Below are 19,592 nucleotides of genomic sequence, written 5' to 3'. Positions count from 1 at the left end.
AGAGGGCATGAAGCAGCCAAGCGGGACTGGTACCGAGACGCCTTGTCTTTCGAGTGGCTAATCTTGAAGCCGTCAGCATTCGTCACTTATTTGGTCCGCCGCCCTTTTCATGTTCGAGAACAGCTCGGCTTACTCGTAATGATGGTCCACGGAGATGCATTCGAACGAGGTCAAGTAGCAGCCGATGAAGTTGGCCTTGTCGGAGGGATAATGGACGAGAGAGAACGAACTCTAAAATTAGACGTCAAGATGCGGGGTTGCAAGACGCCACGGAACGTACTGTCCGTGCATGTATCCCAGCCGCAGTATCATATTGATAGTAGGGGGCTTAGTAGGAAGGCCTCTACATTGGCCAATAGGTGCGTCCGGCGGACCTGATACTGCAGTACCACGGCTCTACTTAGTACACAAAGTTCTACCAAAGTCCGCAACTGCTGGGTTGTTGTACACTTGAAGTAACCTTATCGCAGCACTTGAGTGTACTGAAGCTGTCGAATATAAAGGGCTGCTCGAGACTGGCTTTCATGACACAGATTTCTCAGCTGTGAACAACAACCCCTTTATGAGTCGCATCGCGCTCACCATGCCCTTCACGTCTATCTAACGACGTGACCATCCCGCTATTTAGTGTTTTCTCCACCTCTTCATTTACTCTCAGCGTCAGCCTGATCCTCGGGCTGACGCTGAATCTCGTATTTCACCCCAGCTCCCGGCAAACTGCGACCATGGTGATCCTACAATTCCTGTATGAGGTGCGCGCCCAGCATCGGAAGGAATGAGTTCGAGTTGTTTAGACAAAGCTGGAATGTGGAGCGGACACCATTTGGTATCTGCTAGGACCCAGACCAAGACCATCCTGAAATGGCTCTTTGAGGACAGAGTATGGTCTTGGTCTGGGTCCTAGCGGATACCAAATGGTGTCCATTCCACATTCTATCGTTGCCTTTACAGCAGGGGATGTAGGCGGTAAAGCCCTCCGTGTAACCACGATGCTGGCGCATCTCGTACAGGAGTGTTGGAGACCAGTATACTAGACAACTACTATCTGGACTCCAACAGGAGGGCTGGGTTCATTTCAGCAGGATGCCGCTCGGGAGCATGAGAGATGGGGTCGGCTTTGTCTATACGTTAGCCCTCGAGCGAGTTGATGCCTTTCAGATGAAACAATGCCTACTCTGCTGATCACTAGACAGGACTCTACCGTACACAAGACAGCCCATCAGGGATTTACTTCCCTGATGCGAGAGCAGTAAATTACGAGAGCCTTATGAAATCATGACATCAACAACCCACGAGCAAAAGAGTCGCCTTGACGACCTGTCAATGCCCTTCGAGCCAGACCTGAATGACGACTTCTACTCCGAGTTCTTAGACTTTGGACCAGGAAACAATGCCTTCTTCGAAACTCTTCTGGACCCGTCCGAACCCCTCCTCAACTCCTTGCCGCCCATTGATCTCGACAATGCCATGAATGCTTCTGGTGTCCAGCCTTCAGGTGCAGAGCTAGACTGGCCAGGCGAACGGCAGGAAAATCTGGAGCCAGCCACAGTAAATCTACCACAACTCAACTTACAAATTGTGGACAACAGCTACCGGATGCAACTTGGCTTGCCTGAAGGAAGTCAGCGACTGTTCGAGCATTCCGTTCCCCACTGGCAGCCTCACGACGATGATCCACAACAGCAGCAGAGAATTCTGCCAGTACTAGCACCACGCAAACCCAGGGTAGGAACGGGTTTACAACATCCTTCTGATGATAAGACACCAGAGAAAGCGAGAACCGCGAAAAGGAGGACGAAACTTTATCCAGAAGAAGACATTACATGTCGTTACTGCAACATCAAAACGGAAACACCAGGGGAATTGAGGTGAGTGGAATCTGCATAAGCACAACGCTGCCGCAAAACATAAAGCCTTCAACGTGATCTTGAGTCTGGGTGGGTAAGGGCTAATTACATGACATAGAAAGCATCAGAAAAGACGACATGATGATCCACAAGAGCAATGCTCCGTTTGCGATTACAGAGCGAGGTTCAAACGAGACTTGAATCGACATTACAGGGTCCATCACCCCAAGTCTGCAGATAACATGGGAATTCCTGTGCTCACCTCTCCATGTCCAGTCAAGTCTTGTGGCAAGACGTTCGCGCGACCTGACCACATGACCAGGCACGTGAAGAGAGCACATGCTATTGACTGGAATGAATGATATGATCGATCAATTTCTGGAAGCTCAACCTTGGTGCGTGTCGCGTTGTTCGACAACGTCTCGCGCACCGGCGCATCAATCCTAGCACCATCCAGAAAGTCTTGGTCTTCTACGGCCATCCGTGTGACGTATTTTGGTATCTTTAATTCATGTGATAAATTTAGGAGAAGGGTTGAAAGAGGGGAAGCGGGCAGCCAGCTTTACAAAGGGATGTCACGTATACCAGTGCGTCCCCTTCTCCGTCTCTCAGGAACACAACAATATTGCCTGAAAGTGTTCCATATAGCTCTGCCATGCCTCGTCGTCGCCATAAACACAGCGGTGAATAAAGAAACCCCATTTATGGAGTTTAGCATCAATAAAGTCTCTTTACGTGCTGCCGAATGCGAATACCTTGGTTGACCATTCCAGGTCGCTGACATAAAGTATTGAAGCTTGGTCAACGACGTGATGTGGCGTGTAGTTGTTGTGAGTTTCGTTACTGCTATTTCTGCAGCATGTTAGAATCAAGCTTTTCGGAAAAACTCGACATCCTGACCTCTGCGCCGTCAGTTTCTCGCCACGTTCCTGGTGCCATCTAGCCTGTTACCCAAGGCGCATAGCATGGCTGTGCCAAGTCCTGCCCTCGAGACGAGCACACACGCGCCACGCTAGGCCAACGACGTGGGATTAGCAAGATGAGCACATCGTTTCGAGGGCTGACTCGCTTCGTGAGCGAACAAACCTCCGGCAATCAGTATCTCATACGACATTTCGGACATTTCCCCGCGCTCCCGTCCGTCAATCCCCCATGGGGTCCCGTGCCCGGGATGGATGGGCACTGTCAATGTTGCCCCAGGCTTCGCCCCGCAAGGACCCATGCCTCTCGTGCTGAACTACGTTACCCCAGGGCCAAGGGCGCGTGCACATTACTGGAAATCCTGACACATGTTCTGAGGATCGTTGATGCGCCTTGCATGGCTGCGGCGTCATTGGGAGAAATTACTTGGGCGCTCTTAGTTGGTCCGGATGTCTGGGCTAGAGTCGAGATTAATTAAACTTCACGGCGAAACATAAATACTCTGCACTGCTCTGATGTTACACACCATGTATTCCCCCAATAAATAGGTTTTTTGTGTTGGGCGACGCATCGCATCTGATAATTCTTTTGCTGTTGAAGAGACGAAACGCAGGAGTTCATCCAGATTCGACAGGCTTCGGCAGGACTTGACACAATGGATCAACGACATCGATGGATGGTACATGGCAAGCTTGAAAAGAAAGCTCTGCTCGTTGCCATCAACTCCCTTGCCGGATTGTCTATCTTCTTCTTCGGTAAGCTTAGGCGGAATGTGGTCACCCTGAAGGTGGTAGGGATGGAAAGACTGACGCCCCCAAGGCTACGACCAGGGGATGATGGGAGGCGTCAACGAATCTCGAGACTACATTGACCTCATGGGCCTCGGCCATGTCACCGACGAAGGCAACCCGGTAATCACCGACACTCTCCTCCAAGGCGGCATCATGTGCGTCTACTACCTTGGAACCCTTCTGGGCTGCCTCATGGGGGGCTCCTTGGGAGATGGCTACGGGCGGATCAAGGCGATCGGGGCCGGTGCCCTATGGGGTATCCTCGGTGCGGCGCTCTAGTGTTCGGCCATGAACCCCAGCTGGATGATTTGCGCGCGACTCGTCAACGGCATCGGAACCGGTATCTTGAACGGAATCGTTCCCGCGTGGGCCTCCGAGCTGGCGGATTATACTTCTCGGGGAACATTCATCGCGATGGAGTTCACACTGAACATATCGGTGTGGTCGTCGCCTACTGGCTCGGCTACGCTGTGCGGTTCATCGACAACGGGAACTCACCGGTCCGATGGCGCTTTCCTATTGCATTCCAGATCATTCCCCTCCTGTTCCTACTTGTCGGGTGTTGGCTGTTTCCAGAGTCTCCCAGATGGTTGGCTAGAGTCGGGCGAGACGATGAGGCACTGTATATTCTGCAGCGCCTTCGAGAAACGACTGGACCCGACGCTGGACTGGCCGAGGCCGAACTTGCTAATATCAAAGGGGTGGTACAGCTAGAGAAGAAGACAGACGGGACTTCGTACATCGCGATGCTTTTCGGCCTCAGGTCCGGCAAGCTGCACACGGCCCGACGAGTCCAATTGGTTATTTGGCTCCAGATTATGCAGTGCTGGACCGGAATAGCTGGCGTCACCATGTATGGTCCGAGTAAGTTGCATCCATGCACCTTGTTTGTCTCTCTTTCTAGGGTTCTCAACTCTTACTAACCTGCTTGTGTGACTTCTACAGCCATCTTCAGCATCGCCGGATTCAACTCTGACAAGTCCCAATGGGTCTCTGGGCTGAACAACATCACCTACACCTTCGCGACACTTGTCTGCGCTTTCACGATCGATCGAATCGGCCGCCGCTGGACTTTATACTGGGGATCGGTCGGGCAAGGGATCGCCATGTTCTTGGTCGGTGGCCTCTCGCGAGCTGGCCTTGACGCAAGAGCTCAGGGCAACATCGACACAGCAAACCAATGGGGCGCTACTGCGGCGTCCTTTGTATTTGTGTATACCTTCATCTTCGGTGCCACTTGGCTCACAGTACCGTGGCTATACCCAGCAGAGATTTTCCCTCTGCAGGTACGGGCCAAGGGAAACAGCTTTGGAGTCGTTGGCTGGAGCATTGGCAATGGGTGAGTGCTATAAACGCGATCCGCACACGACGACTTGTTTCTCCGTACAAAGAGCTGACGCCCGGCTAGCACACTGACTCTAGTTCTGCCGTACATTGTCAGTGCCATAAGCGAGAAGATGATGTACATTTTTGGAGCAGTCAATATCATCAGCATTCCTATTGGTGAGCCAGCGACGGAATTATCATGTAACTACATAATGCACGAGACCGCTAACACGCCGCAGTCTGGGCACTTTACCCCGAATCTAATCAGCGCACACTGGAAGAGATGGACTTGCTCTTCGCGCGGCAGATACTCCTTGGGCTTGGGACGCAGAAAAGACGTTTGCAATGCTGAAAGAGCAGAACCCTGGCCTTGGTGGTGCTGCAAGACATGATGGTCGTGAATATTTGGAGGCCAAGGTAGCGGATGCAGCGATGACCCACCATGAGTAGGACTGAGAAAATTGCCTGGTTTGACGTCAAGACCGCATGACGATTGCTCGACAATGTAACTGAAGCTACGGTATATTTCGTGCCTTTCAATCTTGTAGGTACTCGCTAAAGATACTTCATTTTGCCATGTCTGTATGAGCACGATTCAACCTACCAGAATAAATATCGGCCATTAAATCATATATGGCGGCGCGTATAACCGTGGCAGTATAGCACAGGACGTTTCTTAACAGGAGATCAGAATTTCAGAACATTAGGGGCATCATTTACAGGTCAAAAGCAAGTCATCACAATTTGTTTCGCAGCAGCATGTGTAACTCAAGATCCAGGGGCGAGACGCGTGGACGAGAAACCCATTTTAAAACCCAGGGTTGCCATGCCGCTTGATCAGCATGGGGTAATTCTGGGGAAGATGCTGCGGTTCCGATTCGCGTGTGCCCTCGAGACGAGTTACGCCCAAGACGCGAGCCGGCTCCGGGGCTGCCCTGCCTGCCACACGTCCTACTCCAGACGCTTCGCATTTTCTTGGCTCTCACTAGGGAAACCAAATTCCAGAGCCAGGCCCAACCAACCTGTGAATTGAAATATTTTGAAAGCTCACCGTGGACACGACAACAAAGAACGCTCTCATGTCCAGCAAGAGTGCAATCCCATCCCATCTGTCTTCATTGAAGTTTCCACGGTAGACAGAGTAAATATGTCTGCGCTGGCATCGTGGCGTTTGCTCCGTGGGAAGACGGCCTGCAGCACCGGCGACACAACAGGCATTGGCCGAGAAATAGCGTTAGAATACCTACGACAAGGCGCCAATGTCGCCGTGAATCACCTAGATCTCCTCCAAGACGCAAAACACAAGCACAGCCTACTGGAAACGGCGAAGGAGATCAGGAGCCGAGGCGCCAGCGAAGGTCTGCCGGCTGGAGAGCTCATTGAGGTGCCTGGAGACATCACCAAGCCGAAAACGGGTCACAATCTGGTCGAAGAAGCCGTGAAAAACTGGGGTGGCATTGATATCTTTGTTGCGAACGCTGGCATTTTCAAAGCGTGCGAGTTCCTCTGGTAAGAACTGCAACGCCTCTGGTTCCTTACCACGTTCAAGATCATACATGATGCTAATTCACGCATTTTTTTCTGAACTAGAATCGACGAAGATATATTTGACCAGTCTATAAAAGTCAACGTCAACGGAACGCTCTACACATGCCAGGCGGCAGCACGTCAGATGAAAAAGCAAGGCCGTGGCGGATCGATAATAGGCATTTCCTCGATCAGTGCGTTACAAGGAGGCGGCCTTCAAGTACATTACACGCCAACCAAGGCGGCTGTACTGTCGATGATTCAGTCAATGGCTATTGCGCTTGCAAAGGACAAGATCAGGTGCAACGCCCTGCTGCCCGGGACAATCCACACGCAGCTGGCGGATGAGGACATGGCAAATGATGTCAAGCGCAAGTACCTAGAGCATCGGATTCCCATGGGACGGGTGGGCAGACCAGAGGATCTGGCTGGGCCGGCGGTGTTCCTGGGCTGCGAGCAACTGAGTGGATTCATGACTGGGTCGCAGATATTAGTGGATGGTGGAATGTTTGTCCACCTGCAGTGACTCAAGCCACACACGACTCGATACATTTAGATTCCCTCTGGTGTGTCTTTTGGGCTCTCTAGGGCGTCAGTGCAAAAGCAGAAGCCAGGAGTAGAACGGCAATTGATGCCCGGAAATGAATAGCAACCAAAGGCTGCCTGTCGTGGATTCATGGCCATCCTGTTTCGTGCTCCTCCCTATGTGAGTGACAGCGTACAGAAACTCTAGTTTGTGTATTCGGGTCTCTGTCAGCTTGAATGCAGCCTGTATGGACTAGGAGAACTCGAATAAGTGGTGGTCTACTGAATCTGGGTGATGACCAAAAAAGACCAACCACCTAAAACGGGCGTTGGCTCATGTAAATACCCTGGGACATGTGTGGTGCTCCCTGAGTACTCGCTTACATAAGCCTGCGGGCCTACTTCAGTCACCCAATCGGTCTCCGTTCCAACTTCCCACTTCTGCGTCCCATGATACCTCGGGTGCTTTACCTACTGCAGTAGGTAGCTCCTCGACTCGAGCCCATTTCAAGCCAGTGTGAAGCTCGAAACTTGCTCCGCACGCTTCAAATCTTGATTGCCAGGCAACATGCCTCCCGTGCGCACTTTCACTAGGGGAAGGCAATCTAGAGGGAGGGGCCTGAGGAAGACCACAGGATGGAGATGCCATCTCGCCCTTGTCACACATCGATGTCTCCACGCAGCCGACCTTGTTAACACCACAGCCCGAACTCGAGCACGGCACGTTGTGTACTGATACGTCAACCCCGCAAGACCGTCAACCGCGAGCGTCGTTTGGCTCCTCCCGGGCCAACGTGGATAACGCGACCTCTATCTGGGTCGACTTGCTTTTACACGACGCCGCGCTGCAAGCCGACCGTCCAGAAAACGTCGATATAGACTTGGAGGGTATCGGCATACTTGACGACTCGCTCGTGCAGTCTCCTAGTCACTTCGAGACCAGACCAACTGGGGCGTATGCAGTGCCTGAGGAGGCTGGACAATCGCCCGCATCATCGAACCCACTTCTTCAAGAGCGGACTACCAGCGTCATAGCGTTCGAAGCTTTGGAGAAGAAGGAATGGCAATCGGCCTCGCCCATTTCGCTAACTACTTCGGAGGTTGCGCTGTTCCAGCATTTTGTGCGACAACTTAGCCAATGGGTGAGCTGCGCCATCCTTTTGTGTTCCCTCTATTGTTCGAGTTGTCCCGTCTTGCTGAATTCTATTGATTATTCTAGTTGGATCTGTTCGACCCACGGATACCCTTTGCGACTCTGGTACCACACTTGGCGGCAAGTGGTCTCACCCAAAATTCTCGCGTGCCTGTAAGCCGTTAAAAGGAGCCAGATGCATAATGTAGGACTGATGAATGCCATCTGGGCTCTTTCCTCACGCCACCTATCCCTGAGTAGCCAGCCCAACGAGGCTTCCTTCTACGACCCAAATGATGCCCTTCCCTATTACTACAAGACACTGCGCTACGTCCAGAAGGCCATGCAGTACAACACGTACAAGACCAGCCTGGAGTTGCTCGCTACCTCACTTATTGTCTCTACCTTCGAGATGCTGGACGGATCCAGCCAAGACTGGGAGAGGCACCTCCACGGCGTCTTCCTAATTCAGCGCTCGCAGGTCATACACGGCGATTCCATGGGCGTGCGTCAGGGAGTTTGGTAGGCATGGCTCTGCCAGGATGTTTGGGCTGCGTACCGCGAGAGGCGGAGGCCCTGGAGCCCTCTGACCTTGCAGCTCGGTCCGTGTACCTGTTTGCACAGGGGGTCGGGTACTGCTCGAGAGAGAACATGGAGGACGGCGCGATGGAGCCCTTAGCCCGGATAGCCAGGGCTGCGGAGCTCAGGAGTATGCTGGAAGACTGGAAGACGTACCTGACTGCTGAGTTTGAACCTCTGCCCCAGCCGCGCTCGGCCGAGGATGCCTTTGAGCCTATCTGGATCCATCCAACAGCTTTTGGTAAGTCTATATCCAAGTCATCCAAGGGCGTTCTGCATCTGACGAAGCGTCTGGCGCAGCTGTGGCGATGAAACTGTACTACTGTTCCCACATCCTCTTTCTGCTCCACCAGCCCATGCTGGGCGGGCCCGAGGTGTACGCACAACAGCGAAGAAGCCTGAGAGAATGCATAAACGCAGTATGCGGAATTGCAATGACGTTGAAAGACTTCGCTTCGAGTGTCATGTGTTCGCAGTGCTTGTTTATTGGTATGTCCCCGCCGCGTCTAAACTCTCGACCGCAAACCTCGTTCTCGGCTAAATTGCTACCTCGTGAAAATCACAGCCGGCGGCCCGTTAGAAGACAGCGGCCAGAGAGTCACAGTTCTGAATCTGCTCGCTGGCTGCCGCCAACGGGCTGGCTGGCCCGTTGATGACCTCGGCGAGAAACTGAAAAGTAAATGGTGGGAAGGGTCTACGAAGCCGGTAATTCATTCGAGCGGCTTTTGCTTTCAGGCAACAGTGTCTCGAGACGTGCCTACCTCGACCATTCCATACGAATCTCTCGCGCCGTGTGGGCTTTCTCAGTCGTGGTTGTATTATGGCAATTGACAAATATCTCGTCGTACCTCTGTGAAACCCGTAGGGCTCGCGACCACTGTGGCTTTATCTACACAATTTGCGTACCTGCAGAACAATGTGGCGTCAATCTGAAGTTCTCATGCTTCCATGCGCTTACTTGTGATGAATCTTAGAACAGCTTGTTTATTGTTTAACCAAGATCGTATGTGTCGAATTTGACATGCTCTCACCCTCTTCTTCGTCTAACGTAGTCTTGGAACAATTGAATGTACATGCAGACAATGTTTCCAACCCACAGTGTGTGTGCCCTGCACCAGCTGCATGCGAGAATTGAGGTTACATGACCATTCAGGGGCAAAACATGACGGACTGTTGGTGTCCATGACCAATTTGCATTAGAATAGGATGCAGTTGGTTGTTAGCGTAGTGGAATCTTTATAAGCCAACTACCATGTCAAGACTGTTGGTCTGCCACTGGAATTGTCAGCCCTTGTATTGAAGTTCAGCAGAGACGATGCTGGACAAGGATTCTTCTCATTTTTCATAATCAAGCTGAAAGCTATCACCTCTACTAATACGGCATCCTCGAAGGCCTCAAGTCAGTCTGCTCTGCGTTGACTACGGCTCAGGACTTTTCGTTCTCGTGATACAACGCGTCAGTGTTCTAAAGGAGTAATTGGCTTGTGGCTGAGACCTCTCCCTGAGGCCGTTGCACACATCACATCATTATCAACCGCCTCGCCCATGACCGAGGAAAACAGTCGCGTCCGCCGTCCGGCGACGGAGGGCCCTTGCCCTGCTGGTCAGGAATCAATAGAGACGGAGTCAACAAGCCGTAAGGGCCTGGGATTCTGGCTGGTTTTCCTTGGCCTCTGCTTCGCCGGGTTCGTCAGTGCCACCGATGCCACGATCATCTTCACCGCGCTGCCCACCATCTCGAACGACCTTGGCGGCGAGGGGGACTACACGTACATCTGGCTGGCCAACGCGTACGTCTTCGCGTCCACGGCGATACAGCCCCTCTATGGCCAGCTCTCCAACATCTTCGGCCGGCGCTATCCCATGATCGTGTCGGTGGTACTCTTTGCTCTAGGCAGTGGTGTTGCTGGCGGGGCGAGCACCTCGGCCATGTTCATCGCCGGCCGCCTGGTGCAAGGGTTGGGTGCTGGCGGCATGGTGATGCTTATTGACCTTATTGTCTGTGACCTGGTCCCATTGAGAGAGCGCAGCACATACCTCGGCAGCGTCCTTGGAGCGTGCGCCGTTGGGAGTCTTGTTGGCCCTGTCATTGGTGGTGCAATCGTCAGCCGCACGACCTGGAGATGGGCCTTCTGGATCAACTTGCCTGTGTGTGCGCTGACATTGGCAATCATGGTGCCTTTTCTGCGCCTTTCATGGAACAGATCACCGCCTTGGATGCATTCGCTGACCCGCATCGACTACCTGGGCAACACTATCTTCGTCGGATCTATCACGTCGATCCTGATTAGTCTTATACAAGGTGGTGTTGTCTATCCCTGGGGCTCAAGGCCGATCATCCTTCCACTCGTGATCGGAGTGGTAGGATGGGCCGTGTTCTTCGTCCAACAGGGCTATTGCAAGGAGCCCACGATGCCGCTGCGCCTGTTTGCCCATCGTACCTCGGCGTCCGTCTATCTGCAAGACTTCGTTGTCTCGATACTTCTCCAATGGTGTATTTATATACTACCTCTGTACTTCCAGTCCATGCTAGCCGACTCTGCACTCGACTCGGGGATCAATATCCTGCCAATAAACGCATTCATGATTCCGACTGGCGCAGTCGCCGGCGCCATTCTCACCAAGATCGGCCAATACAAGCCCCTCCACTGGGCCGGATTCAGCGTGCTCGCCATCTCGTGCGGCCTATTCTCAATGTTGTCCCCGTCCACCAGTACCGTAGCCTGGGCCTCGTTCGAAATTATCGCGGGCATCGGCATCGGCCTCCCCCTGACGACTCAGCTCCCCGCAATCCAGGCAGTACTCCCCGAGGCCGACACTGCGATCTCAACCAGCACCTACTCGTTTATCCGGTCCTTCGGCTTTGTATGGGGCACTACCATCCCGTCCATCGTCTTCAACAGCCGCATAGAAGCCGGGCTCGGATGTATCAACGACTCCAAGGTACGGGCCGCCCTCTCCAACGGAGGTGCGTACAGCTACGCGCTCAACGTCAGGAACTTGACGGGACAGACACTGCAGCAGACACTCCACGTGTACGAGGAGGCACTACGTATCGTTTGGCTCGTGGGACTTGTTTTTGCACTGGTGGGCTTGTTGCTCGTGTTCATCGAGAAACACGTCGACATGCGGGTGACACTGGACACGGAATTTGGTCTCGAAAATGTGGAAAGGTCAAGGAATGTTGATACTGAAGAGCCTAAAAGTGAGGCGTGAAGGCATCATGCGCAGCGTTCCTTACGCAAGTGTGTCTGAGCCCCCTTGCTTAATGCATTCAGTACAAACCCAGTCAGGTATGTATCGCAGGGCTCAGGGAAGTAATACTATGGATCTATGTGGTTTCTAGAACTGCGCGGTCACATTTAATTAGTCTTTCCATCTCTAGATGCTGCTGTCCTTTGTTGAACGGCAGCAACCACTGCCATGGATCCAATTTTGATTCGATTTTTTGATCCGGCTTTTAATTAAATTTGCTCATCCTTGACACGGTTTAACTAAATTAACAAGCTTAAGTCCCCCAATTCGTTTCTCGTCAGATGATAAGATGGAGTTGCTCCGAAGGGCTTTGACTGTGAGGTCTCACCACTATGCAGGCTACATCAACGTGAAAGTCTATCTCGGTATATCTCGCATCTTCTAGTAAAAGTGTCTTCATTCCAATGATCTTGATTTTCGATTTCCATGCAGAGACTGGGCAGCCCGATCTGTTGGAGCGAAAAGCTAGCCGCTACGGAAGCCAAAGCTGAGGCCTCGAGGACGTCTTCGCCACGGGCTGACATAGCAAAAGCAAGGGCGCCAAGAAAGGTGTTACCGGCACCTGTAGGATCAACGATTGCAGAGTCGTTGTCGCAAAAGGCTGGTAGCCATTTATGTCGTCCGGGTATCGAATTTGAGGAAACGAGGCAACCATCCCCACCAGCGCGGATGATGACAGCGCCTCTGCCATCTGGGCCAATGCCACGGTCAAGGAAAATTTCAGTGTACCTTTCTAGTAGTTGCCGGTCGAGGAGTCTGCCTCCAGAGGGTCGACTGGAATCTTCGAAAAGTGCCTGGAACTCAAGATGGTTGGGTGAGAAAACGTCCACGAGCTTCCCTGCGGTGAAATGCTCGTCCCTCAGGTCTGATCTGCAGGCACCCGGCAAAGGCTCCCAAACAATCAGTGGGCGAGCTTCTATGTTCTTGCTTTCTCTGAGGTCGAGAAGCTGTTCAATCTGCTCCTGTGCGAGATCAGGACTCGCGAGGAGGTGGACAGCCGAAGAGCCCAACAGAGATGATGAAGCCAGATCGCTCGGCATTGGTTGAAGGCGCTTTGTCGTGTATTGGAACGTCTTATCTAGGATGAGTTAACTCACAAATGCGACTTGACCCTAAAGCAATGACCTACGTCCGAACTCTCTATCCTCGTACACCAGCAATCCTCGGGTGGACTGTCTCCCCGGCTTTCTCGACACCATCAGATCCACGCCCCAGCTTTCGAATTGAGCAATCGTCCTCTCTGGAAAGTCATCGCCAGCCATGATGACACACCCAACCTCGTGGGATCGCTCCGTGCCGGCAACCAGGCGCGCACCCAGCGTGCTGAAGGCGCCGGAGCCGCCCGGTACGTCGTGCATGGTCGCCGCGTGCGGGAAGTGCAGCTCGTCTAGGACCACCATGCCCAGGGAGACGAAGCTAGGGGCCATGCTTTGATGATATGCCCGGGAAGCTACAACAGCGAGTCAAGGTGGAGTGATGGTCGAGGCAGGGTGAGATAATGCGCTTGTCGATTTCTGGCGGTTACACAAAGTCGTTGCCGGTTCGGCGAAGCCGGCATCCGCGAGCTCCTCCGGCCTCGAGTGGCCTCATCATTGCCAGGGCGAGACACGCATCGCTGCAGAAGAATATTCCCCGTGTTCGAGCTCGCGGCTTTTTCACCTCTGGCGGACTTTTCTCCTAGGCCAGCATTAATCTCTCAAGCCGTCTTTCTCACAATGGATACGCGGTCCGACCACAACCCCGATCACAAGCCCAAGACCAGGTTGAATCTGGGCTATTGGAGACTCGAGACGCCGCGGGCATCCTTTGCAACACGGGACGGCTGGTCGAACGAAGACGTCGATGTGGTGGCGCCTGATAAGAGAACATGGAGAGAAATCGATTACCTCTGGCTGTGGCTGGCAGACGGTGCAAACGTGGGGACAATGCAGCAGGCCGGGTCAATTCTTGCTTTGGGACTCAGTTGGCGTGAAGCATCTGCAGCAATGTCAGTCAAGGTGGCACAGATAGTTGAAATGCATGAAACTAATCTCCCTGGCGATCAACAGTGCTATTGGGAACATCCTTATCGCCTTGACCGTGGCCTTGAATGGTGCCATCGGATCCATCCACCATGTTCCCTTCTCGATTGCCTCGAGAGCGTCGATGGGCTTCTACTTTTCGTACTTTGCTGTGGTATCTCGACTTGTGCTTGGTTTGATATACTTTGGGTATGTGTCTCTTCGTACGGGTAAATGTGAGGTGATGAACGGCGCAACTTATTGATCACAATTCTTGCAGCATCAACACCTACATCGGAGCCTCGTGCATGCTCATCATGCTCGAGTCCATTTGGCCGAGCCTTAGAGAACTCCCAAACACGTTGGCGGTATCCTCAAGCATTTCCAGCAATAAGATGATTGCTTACTTTGTCTTTTGGATCTGTGAGTACCTTTGAGAAAGTTGGCGATATCCATACCACGAAGCTGCTCAGCTGATTCATCATCCAGTCCAGTTCCCTCTGTTGCTGATAAACCCGAGGAAGATGAAGTGGCTCTTCTTGACCAAATCAGTCTGCGCTGTGGTAGCTGCCTTCGCTATGCTCGGTTGGGCAGTCAAGACGGGCGGAGCTGGCCCTGTTTTCTCGCAGCCTTCAAGCGTATCCGGCAATGCCAAAAGGTGGGCTTGGGTGATGAGTATAAACGTGGCTGTCAGTGGCAAGACTACACTAGCCTTGAATATTGCAAGTTGAGCGAGCTCCCAGACATGTTCTGACCGATGGGGATGAGCTAACTGAATGCCCTTGCCATAGTCTGACCTCACTCGCTACGGGAACAAGCCATCAGTGGCATACTGGCAACTTCTCTTCATTCCCGTCGTCTACTGGTCGTTCTCCTTCATCGGCATAGTCATCGCATCAGCCGGCCAGTCTATCTACGGCACTTTGTACTGGGATCCAACCTCTATCATCGGTCTCTGGACAAATCGTGCTGCTGCATTCTTCTGCGCTTTCGCATTTGGCCTCGCGACGTTGGGCACGAATATCTCTACAAACTCTATCGCAACAAGCAATGACCTGGCATTCCTACTACCACGGTGGCTGAATATCCGGAGAGGAGCGGTCGTCACCGCCTTTATCGGAGGCTGGGTGACCTGTCCGTGGGAAATTCAGGCCAGCGCCAAGAGTTTAACAACGTTCCTCAGCGGGTATATAATTGTACTTGCTCCAGTGGTGGCTATAATGGTGAGCGAGCTTCAGTCTTGAACAAGGGGAGTAGCGTAGTATCGAAGCCAATGCTCATGCCAAATCGCAGATCTCCGATTACTGGATTCTCCGTTCTCGCAAGCTCCACATTCCCATGTTGTATCAGAACGACGGAATCTATAGATACTCATACGGCGTCAACTGGCGAGCCTTGGTCGCTTTGCTGGTAGCGATTCCCGTCAACCTTCCGGGCCTTATCCACGCTATCGATGCTAAAGTCGACATCGGGAACTACTCATACTTTTGTGAGACTTTCTTCTACCACAGTGATCACCAGTCCTGACGAATTGGCTAATACCAGCCGCAGACAAAGCATCGTGGTTGACAGCAACGTTCATATCGACGGGTATATATCTGGCACTGAGTCTTGCATTTCCATACCAGACGCTTCGAATTGAAGATTTGTCTGATTACAATGAGGACACGGCTCTCGATAGTAGACAGGTTGACAACGTGTTGGCTCGGGCGGACAAGAATCAGCTGATCTAGAGAGAAGATTGATGCGAGGTAGTGAGAAGAGCCAGCCACATGTGCTCGTAGAAACTTTCTCTGCGAACTCAAAGCACCTGTTAATGCCATGAGAGAATGTATTGCAACGATACCCATTTTTAATCGGGCCGCAGGCACCTCCGGTCGCCGTTGAAGACAACCGCATTTTCGCCTGAAAACCGTCCTGACACTCGAATCATGTTGCCCTACAGGCATCGAGCGAGCACAATTAGGCGCCATTACGGGGATGAAATTTCACTAGCAGTCCAGGCTTCCTCCAAAGACCAAACGATGTGCATGAGCGGTTCCAGTCCTCGATCTCTCGGGAAACCAGCTCCAGGTCATAAGCAAAGATGATCTTTGCGAGAGTGATTCGGGGCTCAAGATACGCCAAGTTGATCCCCAAACAGGCGCGCGGCCCACTGTCCAAAGTTCTTAGCTAAACCTATGGTCGCACCGGTGTCTCGGTGTTACACATTTCTACTCACCTGGAAAACGGTTGGAAGGCTCGCTTGTCGTCTCCGAGACCCTGCCCAATCCACTGCTCCGGTCGGAAGTCGTCCGGGTTGACCCAATAGCGAGGGTCTCTAGCCAGTGGGTAGTTCTCACACGAGACAATATAGCCCGCCGGGACATACTGGCCATCAATCACGGCGCCGGGGCAGACGCGAGGTAGCCCGGCGGCAACTGGAGGGAACATCCTTAGGCCCTCTTCTATGACTCCATGGAGATACTCGCACCTGGCGGTGGAATCGCCAGTGATGTCCTCCACAGACTTGAAGGAAGCCCGAATCTCCTCTGTCAGTGTCCGGAGGCAGTCCTGGTTCTTGAGCAAGTACCACGTCGTACCCGCAAGAGAAGTCGCCGTCGTTTCCGAGCCTGCAACGAGAAGGACCTGCGCATTCCCCATGAGGTATTCCTAGCTGATCTCCTTCCTCTTGATCAGGTGGCCGAAGAAGTCTTGCCGTGTCAAGGAGTCTCCCATCTCCATGCGTTTCCTGGCCTTCTCCCTCGACAAAGTCATATGCTCAACGCAGTTCCTTTTCATCTGCTCTATCTTCTTGGAGCCTAAGAAGAAACGGATGGCGAACTTCAGCCAGAGCCGGCGTTTGAACCTCATAGAAAGGCCTTCAAATATCACTGAGTCCAGGACCAGGTTAACCCAATGGTCCGAGCCGTCCTTCAAGGCGCCAAATGGTTCCCCGAAGGAGAGATCACCTAGCAAAAGCGATTAGGGCATAGTTCCGAATAGTCGCTGGATTCAAGCTCACCAATGACATCAAAAGTAAGCCAGTTGTACGCCTCGGTAACGTTGATAGGCTTCAGCCCGCCCGCGCCGAAATTCCCAAGCTGCTTCACGAGGAGGTCGACGTACTGATGCACCACGTCTTCCTGGTCCCGCAGAGCCCGGGCACTGAAGGCATGGGACAAAGCCTTGCGCTGCGAAGCGCGTGCACAGCAGGGTCCCTCACGGACGAGATTCGGGGCTCCTCGGTGTCGTAGGCATCTGACTTCAGAAACCGCTCCTTGCCCGTGGTCACGTGGCCGTAGATATCACGGTAGGCCTGGACGGATGCGAAAGTCAACTCGTTAGGTGCGAGGCGTATGACGTCGCCTGGGGTTCATGATTAGGGATGCTGCCTGTCATAAAGACGGAGAGAGGGTATTGAGGTCATTCAACGCACCGTACTTCTTGTGTTGCTCTAGCATGTGGAAGACGTGCTTTCCGGACATTGATGACTTCCATTTCCATAGCTACAGCAAAAGCGTCAACACGGGTTGCCTCGCTTGCGCTCTGGCGGTGGGAATACTGGCCTCAGTCAAAGCGGCGGCTCTGGGCCCTGGGAATTTGGCCAGAGGATGGAAGTAGAGCAGGTAGACACATCGCGCGACACAATATAAGACAGTCTGTAGATGGATTCAGCAATTTGACACCACGGAGACTGGGCCACTCCGCCTTACAGTACCCAGAGCGAGCCAAACAAAGCCCGCCGCACCTGGGAGTCGGAGATACTGCAGTTGAATCATTTTGGCAGACCCATTCGATGGAGACGACGGAATGAGGAAGCTCCTTGACCGGTCGAAGGCGGATCAAGTGTGTTCTATGTACACCTTGAATCAATCGTAATCGTACTCGTACTGCAGACAAGGTGTTACTTAAAGCAACACTGCCACGCATCTGCTGTAGCGGTCCCCGTATGATGCCGTGTCCATCCGGATCGAGCCATTGGCACTCTGTTCCCCGCCAGTGGCTCAATAAGGTTTGCGGGACCAGGCGAAACACGGTTTCAGCGAGCATTGAGTTAAAGTTGCCAATTTAGGAGACATGTCGGCGGTCGGGCTTGCATGTGAGTTCGGGGGCGGGTGAAAGTTCGGGCGAGGGAAAATCGGCGCTTTGCGCTGTGCTTATTGCATTTGTATGTTGATGTTTATTGACGTTTGATTTTATCCCCCACTGTGCGGCTTCATCCGCAAGCTCCTTCATTACCACCAAAAGTGCCGCGCACTTGGGCCCAATCAGACATGACGTGTCTGTGTCGCGCTTGTCGCTTTGTTATATTAATCAAGTGCTCTCTAGAGCTCTGATGACTGAGGCTGACGGTAGGGCGTCTCGAGACACCTCTGGTTGCAGATGATGTGAGTTCCCCGCGATGGCGCCTCACGATTCTGAGAGATCAGCCTGGGGGCTTTTGGCCATAAATAAAGACACTATTGAGTACATTAGTCAGGGTGAGTACATCGGCTAAGGGATCGGGTGGTGTTGTAGGTCCTACATTTCTGCAGCGCCATCGACGCTGTTGTCTTGAAGCTCTCGCCGCACCTCCGCCAGTAGGACCTGGATCTCTTCTTGAGACCACCCGAGATGGGACAGAGGCCGGAGGGCAAGGGCCTCGACGACCATCAGGAAGTCCTGCTTCAACAGGATTCCTAGATTCCGATGGTGACGCCCTTTGGCCCATGTCCCAAGCGGCCATATGAATTTCTTTTCCTCAATGTTCACAAACCCTCTTGCTGTCATCAGGCTTTTCATGTCCCTGAAACCGGCGACGTTGATGCCCTGGCTCTGAAAGCCCTGCACAATCAGATCGCAGTACCTTTTGATCGCGCTTCTGTTCGAGACCTCGCCGTAGAACACCGGCCTGTGGGTGAACTCCTGCATCTCCAGCCAACCGCCGGGCTCCAATGCCTGGTAGGCCTCACCGACGAAAGCGGCATAGTTGCGCCAGCAGAGAACCGATGCTCGGGCGTGGATGAGGTCGAACCGGCTCCGGAAGTTCCACTGGTCCTCGGCGTCGTCTACTTCGAATCTTGTTGCAGTCCATCCGTCAGAGGGTGAAATTTTTGTTCGACGCGCAGTTAAACATACCGGCAGTTGACAGGGACGTATTGCGGTTGTATCGGGCTGAGATCCGTGCCCAACACGTCGCACATCGGAAATGCGTCGGCAAAGTCAATCGCCCAGTTCCCCGTTCCTGTCATCAGGTCCAGACACCTCCTCGGGTCCTCGCGCAGTGGGGCAAGGAACAACTTCCCATGTGTCGTTTCCAGATACAAGAGATGCTGCAGGTCCATTCTCTCCTGTTCTCTCACATCGTTTGGAAGTAAGTATTCTGGCGGGGGTCTTGGTCAGCAATTGTGTGCGATCTGACATAATGCAACCTTACTTGAAGCTTTATAGCTGTGGTATGTCCTGCCATTTTCCTCGATAAATGTAAAGAATTCGTCCGGCGCTGTCATTGTTGACAGAATGTCAGTCTCGACTGCCGAGTCGGCAACGCTGTCCGAGTCGAGGTCATGATCTTGTCCATCATCATGCGCGTCCTGGGCCGTGGAACCCTCGGCCAAAGCTTCTCGGCCGGGGCTTCCTGCAGCTTCTGTTTCTGTCGGTGACGGCGCCTCGGGAACTCCGGGAGGGTGGTTGCTCATCGTAAGCAGAGGGGAGAAAAGCCTAGAAG

General features: G+C 53.0%; 9 protein-coding genes across 9 annotated transcripts; 5 read left to right on the top strand and 4 right to left on the bottom strand.

The window, feature by feature from the left end:
- Positions 1–1,275: 1,275 nt before the first annotated feature.
- INS49_015498 (uncharacterized protein) lies at positions 1,276–1,708 on the top strand (the record flags this gene model as incomplete). Its single annotated transcript, XM_043176179.1, has 2 exons — positions 1,276–1,495; positions 1,590–1,708. 2 exons carry the CDS (start codon positions 1,276–1,278, stop codon positions 1,706–1,708), a joined length of 339 nt encoding a protein of 112 aa, XP_043019634.1.
- A 1,715-nt stretch (positions 1,709–3,423) lies between these two features.
- On the top strand, positions 3,424–5,335 carry INS49_015497 (uncharacterized protein; the record flags this gene model as incomplete). The annotated part of the gene is made up of 6 exons (XM_043176178.1): positions 3,424–3,523; positions 3,588–3,824; positions 3,980–4,423; positions 4,505–4,898; positions 4,968–5,062; positions 5,154–5,335. The coding sequence occupies 6 exons, from the start codon at positions 3,424–3,426 to the stop codon at positions 5,333–5,335; spliced, it is 1,452 nt and encodes a 483-aa protein (XP_043019633.1).
- A 697-nt stretch (positions 5,336–6,032) lies between these two features.
- Positions 6,033–6,938, top strand: INS49_015496 (uncharacterized protein; the record flags this gene model as incomplete). The annotated part of the gene is made up of 2 exons (XM_043176177.1): positions 6,033–6,379; positions 6,476–6,938. 2 exons carry the CDS (start codon positions 6,033–6,035, stop codon positions 6,936–6,938), a joined length of 810 nt encoding a protein of 269 aa, XP_043019632.1.
- A 567-nt stretch (positions 6,939–7,505) lies between these two features.
- On the top strand, positions 7,506–11,864 carry INS49_015495 (uncharacterized protein; the record flags this gene model as incomplete). Its single annotated transcript, XM_043176176.1, has 7 exons — positions 7,506–7,514; positions 7,573–8,079; positions 8,157–8,243; positions 8,335–8,574; positions 8,637–8,889; positions 8,949–9,067; positions 10,155–11,864. 7 exons carry the CDS (start codon positions 7,506–7,508, stop codon positions 11,862–11,864), a joined length of 2,925 nt encoding a protein of 974 aa, XP_043019631.1.
- A 772-nt stretch (positions 11,865–12,636) lies between these two features.
- Positions 12,637–13,330, bottom strand: INS49_015494 (uncharacterized protein; the record flags this gene model as incomplete). Its single annotated transcript, XM_043176175.1, has 2 exons — positions 12,637–12,677; positions 13,033–13,330. 2 exons carry the CDS (start codon positions 13,328–13,330, stop codon positions 12,637–12,639), a joined length of 339 nt encoding a protein of 112 aa, XP_043019630.1.
- Positions 13,331–13,618: 288 nt separating this feature from the next.
- INS49_015493 (uncharacterized protein) lies at positions 13,619–15,636 on the top strand (the record flags this gene model as incomplete). Its single annotated transcript, XM_043176174.1, has 7 exons — positions 13,619–13,890; positions 13,952–14,113; positions 14,184–14,326; positions 14,393–14,592; positions 14,695–15,126; positions 15,197–15,392; positions 15,455–15,636. 7 exons carry the CDS (start codon positions 13,619–13,621, stop codon positions 15,634–15,636), a joined length of 1,587 nt encoding a protein of 528 aa, XP_043019629.1.
- Positions 15,637–15,865: 229 nt separating this feature from the next.
- Positions 15,866–16,336, bottom strand: INS49_015492 (uncharacterized protein; the record flags this gene model as incomplete). Its single annotated transcript, XM_043176173.1, has 2 exons — positions 15,866–16,058; positions 16,125–16,336. 2 exons carry the CDS (start codon positions 16,334–16,336, stop codon positions 15,866–15,868), a joined length of 405 nt encoding a protein of 134 aa, XP_043019628.1.
- Positions 16,337–16,555: 219 nt separating this feature from the next.
- On the bottom strand, positions 16,556–17,346 carry INS49_015491 (uncharacterized protein; the record flags this gene model as incomplete). Its single annotated transcript, XM_043176172.1, has 4 exons — positions 16,556–16,854; positions 16,908–17,050; positions 17,113–17,251; positions 17,322–17,346. The coding sequence occupies 4 exons, from the start codon at positions 17,344–17,346 to the stop codon at positions 16,556–16,558; spliced, it is 606 nt and encodes a 201-aa protein (XP_043019627.1).
- A 1,060-nt stretch (positions 17,347–18,406) lies between these two features.
- On the bottom strand, positions 18,407–19,563 carry INS49_015490 (uncharacterized protein; the record flags this gene model as incomplete). The annotated part of the gene is made up of 3 exons (XM_043176171.1): positions 18,407–18,944; positions 19,004–19,247; positions 19,302–19,563. 3 exons carry the CDS (start codon positions 19,561–19,563, stop codon positions 18,407–18,409), a joined length of 1,044 nt encoding a protein of 347 aa, XP_043019626.1.
- Positions 19,564–19,592: the final 29 nt, after the last annotated feature.

This window comes from Diaporthe citri (genome assembly GCF_014595645.1).
Source record: "Diaporthe citri strain NFHF-8-4 chromosome Unknown scaffold_9, whole genome shotgun sequence".
In the NCBI taxonomy this organism is placed as follows: Eukaryota; Fungi; Ascomycota; class Sordariomycetes; order Diaporthales; family Diaporthaceae; genus Diaporthe; species Diaporthe citri.
This window is presented reverse-complemented; position numbering and strand designations above follow the sequence as displayed.